The sequence below is a fragment of the Schistocerca serialis genome, chromosome 7 (assembly GCF_023864345.2).
Source record: "Schistocerca serialis cubense isolate TAMUIC-IGC-003099 chromosome 7, iqSchSeri2.2, whole genome shotgun sequence".
NCBI lineage: Eukaryota > Metazoa > Arthropoda > Insecta > Orthoptera > Acrididae > Schistocerca > Schistocerca serialis.
Genome location: NC_064644.1, coordinates 213,061,343 through 213,077,313, shown reverse-complemented (window position 1 = coordinate 213,077,313; position 15,971 = coordinate 213,061,343). Strand labels below are relative to the sequence as shown.

The following is a 15,971-nucleotide window of genomic DNA, read 5'->3' as shown; positions in this document are numbered from 1 at the left end:
GGAAACCGGATGGCAGTTATAAGAGTCGAGAAACATGAAAGGGAAGCAGTGGTTGGGAAGGGAGTGAGACAGAGTTGTAACCTATCCCCAATGCTATTCAATCGGTACATTGAACAAGCAGTAAAAGAAACCAAAGAAAAATTTTGTGTAGGAATTAAAGTTAAGGGAGAAGGAACAAAAACTTTGAGTACTGCCGATGACTTTGTGATTCTGTCAGAGATAGCAAAGGACTTGGAAGAGCAGTTGAAAGGAATGGACAGTGTCCTGAAAGAAAAGTATAAGATGAACGTCAACAAAAACAAAACAAGGGTAATGTAATGTAGTCGAATTAAATCAGGGGTTGCTGAGGAAATTAGATTAGGAAATGAGGCACTTAAAGTAGTAGATGACTTTTTTCTATTTGGGCAGCAGAATAATTGATGATACCCAAAGTAGAGAGGATATAAAATGTAGACTGGCAGTGGCAAGAAAAGAATTTCTGAAGGAGAGATATTTGTTAACATCGAATACAGATTTGAGTGTTAGGAAGTCTTTTCTCAAGGTATTTCTTTGGAGTGTTGCCATGTGTAGAAGTGAAACATGGAGGATAAACAATTTAGAGAAAATTAGAATAGAAGCGAAACTTCCTGGCAGATTAAAATTGTGTACCGATCAGAGACTCGAACTTAGGTCCTTTGCCTTTCGCGGGCAAGTGCTCTACCAGTTGAGCTACCCAAGCATGACTCGCAACCCGTCCTCACAGCTTCAATTATGCCAATACCTCGTCTCCTAGCTTCCAAACTTCTAGAATAAAAGCTTTCGAAATGTATTGCTCAGAAGAACCTTGAAAATTAGATGGGTTGATGAAGTAACTAATAAGGAGGTACTGAACAGAACTGGGCAGACAAGAAGTCAGTGGTACAAAAGAAGGGATTTGTTCATAGGACACATTCACAGACGTCAAAGGATCATCAGTTTAGTGTTGGAGGGTAGTATGGGTGGTAAGAATTGTAGATAGAGACCTAGAGATGAATACAGACAGAAGGTTCAGAAGGACGTAGATTTCAGTAGTTATTCGAAGATGAAGAGGCTTGCACAGGATAGAGTGGCATGGAGAACTGCATCAAACCAGTCTCAGGACTGAAGACTGTAACAACAACAACAACAACCAGAACAAGTATGATATTGTATTGCCTGTGTTATTCTGAACACGATGCCAAGTTCTTTTGGAAATGCATGCATCGTAATCAGACTAACACAGGCACTGCAATACCGTATTTCTCTGCCGATACCGGGCAAGCGACTTCTTAGTGCAACGTCTGACCTGTACGCGAATATACATGTATGTACGAATACAGGTAGTAGGCGCATGGTTGACGACATATGGAAGTTTGGGTGTGGCCGTGAGTCGTGCGCAGATAGCCAGCTGGTAAGGCGACCGCTCGCGATAAGCGGGAATCTGGGTTCGAGCCCCAGTCCGGCACAAATTTTCACTGTCGTCATTCCATTCTAGAACTGGCGGTTGTCCTTATTCGCAATGGCGAATACATTTATTGCACAACAACAAGTTTCTTTAAGATCTCAATCTAAAAATACCCATACGCACTCTGCAAGTACTTTGTTAGCCGGATAGCTGTTTCCTATCAAGAGGAACCCTAAAATTCTCCACGTCATAACGCAGGCGTAGAAATCTGCAGCATAGAATCGACGGAACCTATGACTGAGACTCTCCATTCGGCTGCAAAGCACAGGACCCCGATCAATTCTGGGAAACATGCTGCAAACTGTGAGCTCTGTTTGCACCCCGAGAGGGAGGCCAGCAGCCTTCTTCACTTCCGCCAGCCGTCCGTACGAACTGAGGATGGCTTCAGAAACCAAGCGACAGGCGTCACTGATGCCAGCGTGAGCCACAACTTGCAAACGGCTGCACCTACATATACATCTGTACTCTACAAGCCACCGTGAGGTAGATAGCAAATGGTTCGTCCCATTGTACTAGTTATTAGGGTTTCTTCTCGTTCTATTCACGTGTGGAACGCGGGGAGAATGACTGACTGAATGCCTCTGTGCTTGCAGAAATTATTCCAGTCTTTTCCTCACGATCCCTATGTGAGTGACACTAGAGGCTTGTAGTATGTTTCTAGACTCATCATTTAAAGCCGGTTCTTGAAACTATTTGTTAATAGACTTTCTCTGGATTGTTTACGCGTATCTTCAAGAGTCTTCCTTTCAATTCCTTTAGTATCTCTGTGATACTCTGGGGATGGATGACACAAACCTGTGACCATCCTTGCTGTCGTTGTCTGTATGCTTTCAATACCCCCGTTAGTCCTACTTGGTACGGGTCCCACACATTTGAGCACTATTCTAGAATCGGTCGCGCGAGTGATTTGTGAGCAAATCTCCTTTATAGACTGACTGCACTTCCCCGTTATTCTACCAATAAACCGAAGTCTACCACCTGCTTTATTCACTACTGAACCTATGCGATCATTCCATTTCACATTGCTACAGAGTGTTACACTCAGGTGTTTGTACGAGTTGGTCGATTCCAGCAGTGACTAATTGATATTGTACCCATAGAATACTACGTTTTCTCATTTTGTGAAGTGCAACATTTTGTAATTTTGAACATTTAAAGCAAGTTGCCCATCTTTGCACCTCTCTGAAAATTTATCAAGATGTGACTCAACATTTATGCAGCTTCTTTCAGAAAGTATTTCATTATAGTTAACTGTATCATCTGCAAAAAGCCTGAAGTTACTATTAATATTGTCTGCAAGGTCTTTAATACACAATATGAACAGCAAGGGTCTTAACACACTTCCCTGGGGCACATCTGAAGTTACTTCTACATCTGAAGATGACTCTCCACCCAAGAAAACATGCTGCGTCCTCCCTAGCAAAAAGTCCTCAGCCCAGTCACAAATTTCACTTGATATCCCATTTGACAGTACTTTTGACTATATACGTACGCCTGTTACTGAGTCAAATGCTTTTTGTAAATCAAAAAATTCTGCATCGACGTGACTGTCGTGATCCAACGCTTTCGGTATGTCATGTGAGAAAAGTGCGACTTGGGTTTCGCGTGATCGATGTTTGCGGAATCACCACTGATTGGCATTGAGAAGGGCATTTTGTTCAAGGTACCTCATTATGTTTGACTTCAGAGTATGTTCTAAGATTCTACAGCAAATCGATGTTAAGGATATTGGGCGGTAGTTTTGTAGATCACTTCTACTAATCTTCTTGTAAACGGATGCGACCTGTGCTTTTTCTCAAAACTGGGCACGGTATTTTGTTCGAGGGATCTACGATAGATTATAGTTATGAGATCGGCTACTTCATCCACAAAATGAATATAGAATCTGATAGGGATTCCGTCGGGTGCTGGAGCTTTGTTCAGTTTTAACGGTTTCAGCTATTTCTCGACACCAGTGACCCCAATAGTTATTTCATCCATCTTTTTGGTGGTACAGGGATTAAAACTGGGACGATTCTTCTGGGTTTTTCCTTGAAAAGGGACACTTGAAAACGGAGTTGTGCGTTTCAGCTTTTGCTCTGCTACTCTCAGTTTCAGTTCCCGTCTCATTTCAAGGGACTGAAGTGGAACCAAGACGTCGGCTTGTTGCAGATGTCGCACCGCTCATACGTAGCCTGGCATCATCGTGCTGAAGGAGAAGGTGCTCCATCTGTCGAAGAATTGTAAGAATTCGCGCTTTCATTTTTCTCAAGCACCGATATACTCGTAGTTACATTACACACCACCATGTTACACCCTTCAATTTGGAGCCTTCTAGTGGCAGAGGGTTGCAACTTGCGTCAGCGAAGTGGGAAAGTCGAGCGAGTAACATGAATGACATATGATACCTCAACCGATATTGAGAACAGAATCAGAAATCCGTAGGTATTACTTTTCAACACGTCCGCGTCCTTTCATGTTTTTCTGGAATGGTGACTGCAAAGTAGCCAAAACTAGGTATCAGTGATAATTGTTTAAAACCTACACAGTGTAATCGTTTAAATCCCATAACTGCTTAAATAAAAGTGATGCAGTATTATTATGTTTATGCCACACACATAAATGGGCTATTTCTGCACTGGTAGTTGCTGTTGTTTTACACCCTTTTTCTGCACTAGCTCTGTATTTGGGGGCGGGGAAAACCATTTGTCTGCACCATAACCAGGCCTCTCGGATTGGGGAGGGGCGAAATCGTTTGTCTACGCCAACACTGTCAGGAGGGGTGGGGAAAACCCAGTGAAAGTAGATCACGCTTAGGAGGAAAGGCGAGAGTATATCCCAGACGAGTGGGAAAGCGGGAGAGGTAGGGAAAACCCAGTGACTTTAGAATAGGGGGTGGTTACTGTGCCACTAAAGGTGACATAAATCAGCTCTACTGTGCAGAAACTGCTAACACCTCGCTTCTCAGGGATTATCAGGCTATCTGTATGATTGGAATGAAAAGTTTTTCCAGCAAACACAACACATTATACCACTCTCAGCAGAGAGAAATCTTCAGGTGTAAAAGTAACTTCAGCCATGCCCTGGTTTCATGTGACACACCACAAATTCCTCTCCTGTGCAACCTCTTCATCTCAGAGTAGCACTTGCAACTTATGTCCTCAATTATTTGCTGGATGTATTCCAATCTCTGCCTTCCTCTACAGTTTTTTTCCTCTACAGCTCCCTCTAGTACCATGGACGTCAGTCCCAGATGTCTTAAAAGATGTCCTATCATCCTGTTCCTTCTCCTTGTCAGCGTTTTCCACACATTCCTTTCCTCTCCGATTCTGTGTAGAACCTCCTCATTCCTTACCTTTATCAGTCCACTTAATATTCAACATTCGTCTGTAGCACCACTTATTAAATGCTTCAGTTCTCTTCTGTTCCAGGTTACCTACGGCCCATGTTTCACTATCATACAATGTTGTGCTCCAAGCGTACCGTGTCGGAAATTTCTTGCTCAAATTAAGGCCTATGTTTGATACTAATAGACTTCTCTTGGCCAGGAATGCCCTTTTTGCTAATCTGCTTTTGATTTCCACCTTGCTCCGTCCGTCATTCGTTATTTTCCAGCCTACACAGTAGAATTCCTTAACTTCATCTACTTCGTGACCATGAATCCTGATGTTAATTTTCTCCCTGTTCTCATTTTGCTCATTTTGTTAATTTTCTCCCTGTTCTCATTTTGCTACTTCTCATTACTTTCATCTTACTTCGATTTGCTCTCAATCCATATTCTGTATTCATTCCATTCAGCAGATCATCTAATTCTTCTTCAGATTCACTGAGGATAACAGTGTCACCTGTGAATCGTATCATTGATGTCCTTTTACTCTGAAATATAATTCCAATCCTGAACCTTTCTTTTATTTCCTTAATTACTACTTCGATGTACAGATTGAGCAGTAGAGGGGAAAGACTACATCTCTGTCTTACACCCTTTTTAATACGAGCACTTCATTCCTGGTCTTCCACTCTTATTACTCCTCGTACCTCTCGAACACGTTGTATGTTACCCGTCTTTTCCTAGAGCTTACCCAAGATTTCCTCAGAATTTCGAATGTCTTGCACCATTTGACATTGTCAGAAATGGTTCAAAGGCCTCTGAGCACTATGGGACTTAACTTCTGAGGTCATCAGTCCCCTAGAACTTAGAACTACTTAAACCTATTTAACCTAAGGACATCACACACAATCATGCCCGAGGCAGGATTCGAACCTGCGACCGTAGCGGTCACGCGGTTCCAGACTGAAGCGCCTAGAACCTCTCGGCCACTTCGGCCGGCTTGACATTGTCGAACAGATCCTATGAACGTGTCCTGATTTTTCTTTAGTCTTGATCCTCAATTTTCTTCTCCATTCTTCTCTATAGTTTTGTCAGCAACTTGGACGCATGAGCTGTTAAGTTGATTGTGGGATAACTCTCACACTTCTCAGCGCTTACAGTCTTCGGAATGATATATTTCCGAAAGTCAGATGATATGTCGCCAGACTCGTACGTTTTACACACCACCGTGAATAGTCGTTTTCTTGCCACTTCCACAATGATTTTTTGGAAATTGTGATGGAATGTTATTTATACCTTCTGCCTTATTTGATCCTAAGTCTTCCTAAGCTTTTTTAAATTCTGATTGTAATACTGGATTCGCAACACTTCTAAATCGAATCCTTTTTCTTCTTCTATCACATAAAACAAATCTTCCACCTCATAGAGGCCTTCAATGTACTCTTTCCGCCTATCCGCTCTCTCCTCTGTATTTAACAGTGGAATTCTCGTTGCATTCCTAATGCTATCATGTTTGATTTTAATTGCACCGAACGTTATTTTGACTTTACTATATGCTTAGTCAGTTCTTCCGACAATCATTTCTTTTTTGATTTCTTCGTATATTTCATGCAGCCACTTCGTCTTAGCTTCCCTACACTTCCTGTTAATTTCATTCCTCAGTGACTTGCATTTCTGTATTCCTGAATTTCACTAAACATTTGTGGATTTTCTTCTTTCATCGATCAAACTGAAGTATTTCTTGCGCTACCCACGGTTTCTTCGCAGTTAGCATCTTTCTGCTTATGTTTTTCTTTCCAACTTCTGAGACTGCTCTTTCTAGCGATGCCCATTCCTCTTCAGATGTACTGTCTACTGAGCTATTCCTTATTGCTGTGTCTATAGCCTTAGATAACTTCAAGCGTACCTCGTCGTTCCTTGTTTCTTTGCGTATAGATTTTTGCTGATTAATCTCCTAAACTTCAGCACTACTACATTGTGGTCCGAGTCTATATCTGCTGCTGGGTAAGCCCTACAATCCATTATCTGATTTCGGAATCTCTGTTTGACCATGATGCAATCCAACTGAAATCTTGCCGTATCTCCTGGCCTTTCCCGAGTATATCTGCTCCTCCTGTGATTCCTGAACAGCAGCCACTTCGGTTGCGGTTTTTGTCAGTTGCCCATGGTTTCGACTGCATTAGGGCAATCTTCATCGGAATAAATGTTACACAGAATACCTAAAAATATGATGACATGGACTAAAATAATATACACTTAATAGATTTACATCTGTAAATTACGTACAAACAGAATTTACTTACATGTGATCACCCCATGGTTTAAAAACTAAAACGTAAAAGTATAATACAGTTGTCAACCAGATTAAATACTCCATGGAATGTAATGACAACCGCAAGGTCGCTTAGGGCCAAGGGTGGCATAATACAGCCGCTACCGTCAGACTAAACGGCTAACACGCCGAGGCAGCCACGAGGTGGACACGGAAACAGATCATTATGACACTTTTTCAGTTACAGGCCACACGTCCTGCGGATACACATTATGTGTCTTTTAGGCAGTGATTTGCATTGCTGTCTGCATCCTCAGGTCGTTGATCATTGCTGATCCTTCTGCCATTAGCGGCACTTTCCCACCCCAAGGACAAGAGAGTGCCCTGAACCTCTGTCTGCTCCTCCACTCTCTTTGACGACGCCATTGGCAGAATGAGGGTGACATCTTATACAGGACGTCTGCGGAGCCAATGCTGATTATTATTGAAAATATAAGCGGGTGTGGGACTCACCCGGAACCGAGGATGTTTTGATTATGAATCAAAGACGCTACTCGCAGATCACACTGAGATATCGTACTGAAATTGTCCAGAAGATTGACGCTTGGTGCAGGGATTTGATGTGAATACTCAAACAAATATAATATACTGAGCATAAATAGGCAGAAAGGCTCATTACTGTATGAGTACCTACGATTACAGAACAATCACTGGAAGGAGTCACATCCATAAAATATCTAGAAGTATGTGTATGAAACTATTTAAAGTGGAACGGCCGCATAAAAATAATCACAGGCAACATAGATTCATTGGCAGAATTCTCAGGAAATGCAGTCCACTGGCAACGTAGGTAGCTTACAAAACCCTCGCTCGACCAACACTTGAATAGGTTCGATAGAGAAAATTGAGATGATCTAAAGAAGAGCAGCACATTTCATTCTAGGTTCATTTAGTAAGTCCGAAAGCATCATGGAGTAGAGATGGGGGATCCGCTCCTGAACTGATTCATAGAGTTGAATCTTTCAAAGGAGTGAACAATCAGTGATTCAGAAAAAAAGACGGGAGCTCCAAACATTTCCCACAGCAGAGGGAGAGAGAGAGAGAGAGAGAGAGAGAGAGAGTCAGAGCAGATCAGCGGGGCCTCTGCTGGTCAGAGCACACTGCACGCCACACAACACAGCCAGCGCCGGCCTCTGCCCTGCTTCTGCCTTGGCTGCCTGCATTGTGCAGTGCCCCATTGGATTTTGTGTTTCACATATGCCGTGCGATGTCTGTGCTTCCTCTGCCACATGCAGTGTCTGGCGCACCTTAACTTAGCATCGCACTCCATCGGCGCTCATTTCAGTCGCACGTCCTGCCCTCTGGGCAGTTGATGCCAGCAACAGGACAGAGAGCCTCCTAGCGGAGAACATAAGAACTACTTGCGACAACCTGCTCGTAAGAGAACGGACAATTTCTCTCGGAGCGGGTGACTGGTGGCCGTTCACCGCTCCCCCCACCCTCGGAACTTGCCTGCTCAACGCTCAGCTCACCCCACCGTTCTCGACTCTAGCCAGAGCGTTGAGCAAAGCAACTCAGGTGTCATTCTAGTCTCTGCGGTCTCAGCTCACGCAGTAATACAGCTTGCGGCTCGACCTGCTTGACTCAGCGCCTCTGCATCGGAGTTCGTCTCTACTGGATATTGTTCTTCGTAGTAATACCGGTATGTATATTACATAATTATGTTATGTATACCTCATTTGTTTTTATTTTATTTTTATTTGTTTAAACTGATCAGATTAGGTTCCTGACGACTCCTCTTACTATAGGATTTTTTATTATGGACGCTCGAATTTACGCTTTAATTGCGAGCGAACCGATAAACGTATTGCAAAATGTGTCAGAGCGATTTGGGGTCATCTCCAGCAACGAAGTGGTTGCACAAGCAACTTTATTGGACTCCTGGTTCAAAAAACAAGGATTTGCTGATGAGTCGACGTTCCATGACTGCTACACGAGTGTAACAGCAAAAATGAAATCACTGCTAGCTCAACAAGAAGAAACACATCAACGATCTAAACCAGTTACGACTGTAACAGGCGAGAGCTCTTCAATTTGGGAGGACTTCGGTGAAACAATAAATCAGCTCCAAGGAAGTCATGATCCGGGATGTGCAGCAATTGTCGAACTAGACAAATATTTGTCTGGCATGGAGATGTTCAGCCAACTTGAGTGGCAGACGCTGCGAGAGACACGTTTTGGACTACTGAGTGATTTACTGTTAAAGCTCTGGGATTGTAAATTTCTACAAGAGTCAACCAATATGTGCTGCCTCCTACGTATATCTTGCAAAACGATCATGAATGTAAAATTAGAGGGATTGGAAGTCACATGGAGATTTACTAGCATTGATTCTTCCCATAAACTATTTGTGGCTGGAGCAGGAAAAGTGACAAGTGGCATTAGCATTCGAAGTAACCTGCGCCAAATACTATAAAGTGGCTTGCGGAGTGTAGATGTAGATGTAGTTGAACTTGTATCATTCACAAACAGAACAGTACTAGAGTTACCAGTTGCGTCTAAGGTAGACAATTTGTGTATGTCTGGAAAAGAAGCAGCCCTAGTAGAGAACCCTGAGGAACACTTCACGTTTCGTTACTCCAGTCAGATGCTACCTCATTTCTAGTTACTTGAGAATCTAAGGATATGTACTATTTTCTATACGTAGTTAAGACTGAAGAGTACCTTATTTAATCATGTTCAGATTTATTTAGCCACGTACTACAATTTACGTAGTCGAGTGCCCTTTTTTGTGTGATAGATAATACGGTAATGGTCACAGTTTTTTTTTTTTTTTTTTTGAATCAATACCTTCCACTATTTCAGGTAAGAAGGAGTATGTGATAAGCCAAAGACCAGTAACCAGACATGAATCACGATGTTTGTGCTTACACGGACTGTTTAATTACCTGTGTGGAAGATGTAGAGATGTAGCTGTTAAATGAAGAAACAGGAACTTAAGTTTCCTATTTTACGATTTTTTATTAATTTATGTATTTTCGTCGATAGTGTCCAGTCATTTTAAGTATCCATCACCCTGAATTCCAAATTAAAGTAGCAGACGTTATCTTACTGCCGCTCTTACATAATTGCAGTTTCCTGTTTTCTTCCTGGGGAAAAGAAATGTGGATGCGGACGCTAGAGACGCCATATATGATGCTCTTGGGAACCTGGAGAAGTACCTGGAGCCAACTGGATGGGTAGCTGGAGACCATGCGACTGTCGCAGACATCTCCTGTGGGGTTACAGCCAGCACTCTGCAGGTAAGCTCCTCTCAGGGACGTCTCATTAGCATTATCTTCACATTGTCTTCTGTAGAGAAGTGGAAATAAGAGGTGGTATCCAAAAGTTCCCGTATATATTAGTTAAAATTATTACGTCTTATTTAGATCTTACTCAGAATCTTCCCGTTCAAAACAGTTACCTTGAGAGGGGAATCACCGATCACAACGTTTCTGCTATTCTGGAAATACATCCTGGAAGTCTGTCTTTGTTAGGGTGTTAAGTACCCTCTGCAGTTCACTTGAATTTCCTCCTCAGTATCAAATCATTGTCTCTTCAATTGAACTTTCATCTTGGGGAAGTAGAAACAGTCATACGAAACTAAGTCTGGTGAGTAAGGCGGACACGGGACAACTGGTATCTTGTTTTTATTGAAAAATTCCTAAATAATATAGAATGAATTCGGTCGTGCTTTGTCTTGGTGGCGAACCCGGTCGTTCGTACGCCACTTCTGTGGATGTTTTCTCCTTATATTCTCCTACAAACGCCTTAGAACATCGCGGTGGAACACTTTGAGGAAAGCCCGTGGCAGAGGAACGAATTATTTATGTAGATGCTCATCAATATGGCTGGCTCTGAGCACTATGGGACTTAACATCTATGGTCATCAGTCCCCTAGAACTCAGAACTACTTAAACCTAACTAACCTAAGGACATCACACACATCCATGCCCGAGGCAGGATTCGAACCTGCGACAGTAGCGGTCGCGCGGCTCCGGACTGAGCGCCTAGAACCGCTAGACCACCGCGGCCGGCTGCTCATCAATATAACATATCATCAAGGCAATAGCGTTACTCTTCACTAGTCTAGCTTTTTTTGTCAAGGTAACGTAGGAATCTCTCATAGCGACGATTGTTGCTTTCTTGCGGGGTCACAGCCATAAACACAACGTGCATCATCAGTGACAATGTTGGGAAGGAAGTATAGATAGTCTTGAAGCAATTGTTCAAGTTCCCTACAGAACTCCATGTGATGTTGCTGCTGATCATTATGCCGTCGTGGCATAAGATTCGCAGTAATCCCTCTCATGTTCATTTCTTCAAACAGAATACGTTCTAGTGGTCGTAAATGTGATGCAGTTACAATATGTATTGACTAGCACTTGTGTGCGGCATTTGTGTATTAAATCAAAGGATTTTATTATCCTAAACTGCACTTGATTGTGGCATTTTCAGATTATATAGGACGCCTAAAAAAAAAAAAAAAAGAAAAAAGAAAAAAAAAACCGGCGACGCTTGGTACGTTTTGCGCGAAGGTAAACTGATGGGCTTCTGAGCAGGAATCCTATTTGGAAACGACTGGCTTGGGCGCTGGAAAGCGTTGGAATCTGAGAACGAAAGATTGTGACGGTCTGTTCCGATTCGTTTTGGTGTCAGAACAGTGAAGGTATGCAACCATTCAGCCATCTGTGTACTGCGTATGGTCGATCTGAGCCTAATAACATTCCTGGGTGTGCGCTACATTGCTCTGCACAACCCTTGCGCGCATCCTATTGCAGACCTTGTCTGGTCTAGTAGTAGTAGTAGTAGTAGTAGTAGTAACTGTATTCATCCATAGATCTCTTTTTACAAGGATATAGGACATGTCAAAGTATTTACAAGTTTAGACCAATTTAAAATAAGCTAATTCGTATACACATACTTTTACAGACTTCTAGTTAGAGGCAATCATTAGATTTACCCCTGGTGAACAATACTTTTTTTACAAATAACTTATTAAATAATGTAATGCCACACTGTTCACTCATATCTCACTATCAGTCACTGCACACACTATACACACATTGTTTCGTAACACTTCACTCACTACGCGCACACACACACACACACACACACACACACACACACACACACACACACTGGTGTTCTCTGGGCCATTTTCTGTACCGCAGTTTCCCATTTGCTATTCTGAAAAACCGAGTCAGCATCCCTCTATAATAAGTGAGATGAGCTAAGAAAGAGGTGTTAGTATTGTGCTATGCATAGCTTGGGGGTAAGTTTTTCTAGAAAAGGAAAAAAGAAGGAAAAAACATAGTGTGAAGGTGTTATGTGGAATGTTGGATGTTTATAATCATTATTATTATTTATTTGTATAACATTTTTTTACCACACCCCTACTATGTTGTATCTAATTAATCCTTCAATGTATAAAATGTATTGCGTAACAGGTACTTTTTAGCTCTCTTTTTATGTAAGTGTATTTTTGCAATTTCTTTAATCTCTTTTGGTAATTTATTATACAGTTTCATTTCTTGGTAGAAAACGTTGTTTTGAGTTTTATGTTTATTTTTTCTTGGTAAACGTAAGTTGAGTCTAGCTCTTGTTCCATGCTTGTGCAGTAATAACCAGCAGGTAAAGTCCCTAGTGTTTTGAACAGACCTTTACAATGAGCTCGACTACTATTTTTGGTTATTATTCTTATGGCTCTTTTCCGGAGTTTGAAAATTATGTACGTATTTTGTGCATTTGTTCCCAAAAAAAGAATGCCATAGCTAAGAATGAGTGTACATATAAATAGTATGTAACTAAAAGACACTGCATGTTACACACTGATGACAGGATTCAAACGGCATAACAGGCTGATGACATTCTGCTTGCAAGTATCTTTGTGTGTTCACACCACTTCCACTGAGAATCAACATTCATTCCTACAAAGTTTGCATTTGTTACACAGTCTGTAGAGGTGCCATCTACATAATAATTTAACATTGTCATTTTCCTTCTTCAAACTGAAATTCATGGCATTAGTTTTCATATACCCAGGCTCAGAAGATGGGAGATGAGGTAATGGCAGGAGTAAAGCTGTGAGGACCGTTTGAGAGTTATGCTTGGATAGCCTGTCAGTAGTACACTTGCCTACGAAAGAAAAAAGTACCAAGTTCAAATCTCGGCATGTCACACAGTTTAAATCTGGCAGGAAGTTTCTTACCAGAACGTACTCCTCTGCACAGTGAAAAATTCATTTTGGCATTATTTTCTGCCTTATATAGGTGCCTAGAAGCCTAAGGTATTCGATGCTCTGCTCCATCTATTTCGTGACTCAGTATGCACCCTAAGGTGTGGCTGTCGGCATCAGAAGATAATGCGAATAGTTTCTGATAATCTGGGAAACTGAAGGCAGGACCAGTAGCTAGTACGTCCTTTAATCGAGCAAAAGCTTATTGTACCATTCTTTAACAAAAATACAAAGGGTCTCGCTATTTTCGTAAATTTTGGCACAAACTTCCCGTAATAATTAACCAAGTTTAAGAAGGACTATGGCGCTTTTTCCAGACTAGGAGTAGGAAATTCCTGGATCACTTGCATGAGCTGGGGGCTTAGGTTCAAATAATGAAATTCTTTCAACACAAAATGATACTTTTCAGAACGAAGTGTTAGTTCTATCATTTGTAATCGAATAAAGATGTCCCTTAAATAAAGATGTCCCTTAAACATACCAAATGCACTTGGAAATAATTGTAATGTCATGTAACTGTACCGTGTATTACTTTGGTTTCAGGCCTCATTGTACTCCATCTAATAGGTGATGAAATGTCACCAGCGCATTCTTCAGTCTGAATGGCATTCAGTGACTGGATGGAATGGTGAATGCAGGGTTGGGTCGATCCTCTGATGTTCCTTCCAGCTGACGGCAACCAATTCACAATTCGTTGGTTGTGAAATAACAGCATTGCCGCAAATCATCTAAAGTTTCTGTGATGTTTGTCACTGGGTACACACCTGTGACCAAATCTTGATCTATATACCGATAGACACAACAGAATCTGTGTGACTTGGTCCCAACTGAGCTTTCTTTTGCTACAATTATTACTGGTGTCCTCCATGGGCTGGCACTCTCTTCTATTATCCCACAGCTATGTACCTCTCGCTGTACACTAATTAAATTTTGCTAATTGTCTTCTTGTAAAGCAAACCAATCTCAACTGAATGACTGACACTCTGTCCAATTAATTTATGTAATTTGCAGTGGACTGCACTGCAAACCAACTGGCGAATGTTAGGAAATTAATAATTCAAGTAATCAATCTACTTTCACTTGAGTTAATTTTCTTTCGCTCTCCACATGAGCCAATAAGTTATTTGCAGCCTGGCCAGCATCCTCAGGCAGGCCCGTCACTGCACATGGCCACCTTACAGTTTTATTGCTGGCCAAAGCTTTCCAACTTGGTGAGCTGATACCTCGTTGCCACGATGCTACTGCATGCATATGTGGCTGTTTTCGTCTGCTTCCTGTGACCAACCTTAAGTCTGTCTGCTAGGCTTGGTTATCTAAGTGTTGGCCTGTCGACAGTTAATAAGCCCCTACAATAGGATGGCACGCAGATTCTGTTGCGTCTATCGGTATTTAGATCAAGATTTGGTCACGGGTGTGTACCCAGTGACATGCTCTCCCATGTATGTGAGCTCTCGTTAGAAGCCACAATGCTGGAAGTTGATTCCAAGATAGGAGATTTTGGGCCCACAGTTACGCAACTACACACATAAAAAAAAGTTTTGCATCACCTCGGTCCCGAGAGTTTCGGAGCCTGTACAGAAAATTGGAATAGAAACCAACATAAACATCATTTCCGCCCTTTTTATTGCTCATGAAAACCACACATTGCATGTTGTACCACCATACAGAGAGACCTTAAGAGGTAGTGGTCCAGATTGCTGTACACACCGGTACCTCGAATACCCAGTAGCACGTCCTCTTGCTTTGATGCATGCCTGTATTCGTAGTGGCATACTATCCACAAGTTCATCAAGGCACTATTGGTCCAGATTGTCCCACTCCTCAACGGCGATTCGGCATAGGTCCCGCAGAGTGGTTGGTGGGTCATGTCGTCCATAAACAGCCATTACCAATCTATCCCAGGCATGTTTTATCGGATTCATGTCTGGAGAACATGCCTGCCATTCTAGTCGAGCAATGTCGTTATCCTGAAGGAACTCATTCACAAGATGTGCACGATGGGGGCGGAATGGCCGTGCGGTTCTAGGCGCTACAGTTTGGAACCGCGCGACCGCTACGGTCGCAGGTTCGAATCCTGCCTCGCGCATGGTTGTGTGCGATGTCCTTAGGTTAGTTAGGTTTAAGTAGTTCTAAGTTCTAGGGGACTGATGACCAAAGAAGTTAAGTCCCATAGTGCTCAGAGCCATTTGAACCATTCATTCACAAGATGTGCACGATGGGGGCGTGAATTGTCGTCCTTTAAGACGAATGCCTTGCCAATATGCTGCCGATATGGTTGCACTATCGATCGTAGGCTGGCGTTCAAGTATCGTACAGCCTTTACAGCGCCTTCCATGACCATCAACGGCGTTCGTCGGCCCCACATAATGCCACCCCAAAACAGCAGGGAACCTTCACCTTGCTGCACTCCTAGCACAGTGTGTCTAAGACGCTTAGGCTGACCGAGTTGCCTCCATACACGTCTCCAACGATTGTCTGGTTGAAGGCATATGCGACACTCATCGGTGAAGAGAACATGATGCCAATCCTGAGCAGTCCACTCAGCATGTTGTTGGGCCCATCTGTGCCGCGCTGCATGGTGTCGTGGTTGCAAAGATGGACTTCGCCATGGATGTCGGAAGTCAAGTTGCGCATTATGCAGCCCATTGCGCAC

At 42.5% G+C, this 15,971-nt stretch overlaps 1 protein-coding gene across 1 annotated transcript in view; it reads left to right on the top strand.

Moving 5' to 3' along the window:
• The window catches only part of LOC126412366 (glutathione S-transferase 1-like), a 107,828-nt gene that overhangs the window by 77,507 nt on the left and 14,350 nt on the right, over positions 1 to 15,971 (top strand). Inside the window, exon 5 of the mRNA XM_050081933.1 lies at positions 10,176 to 10,343. Coding sequence (XP_049937890.1) covers positions 10,176 to 10,343 — 168 coding nt within the window. The remainder of the gene's footprint in view (positions 1 to 10,175; positions 10,344 to 15,971) is intronic.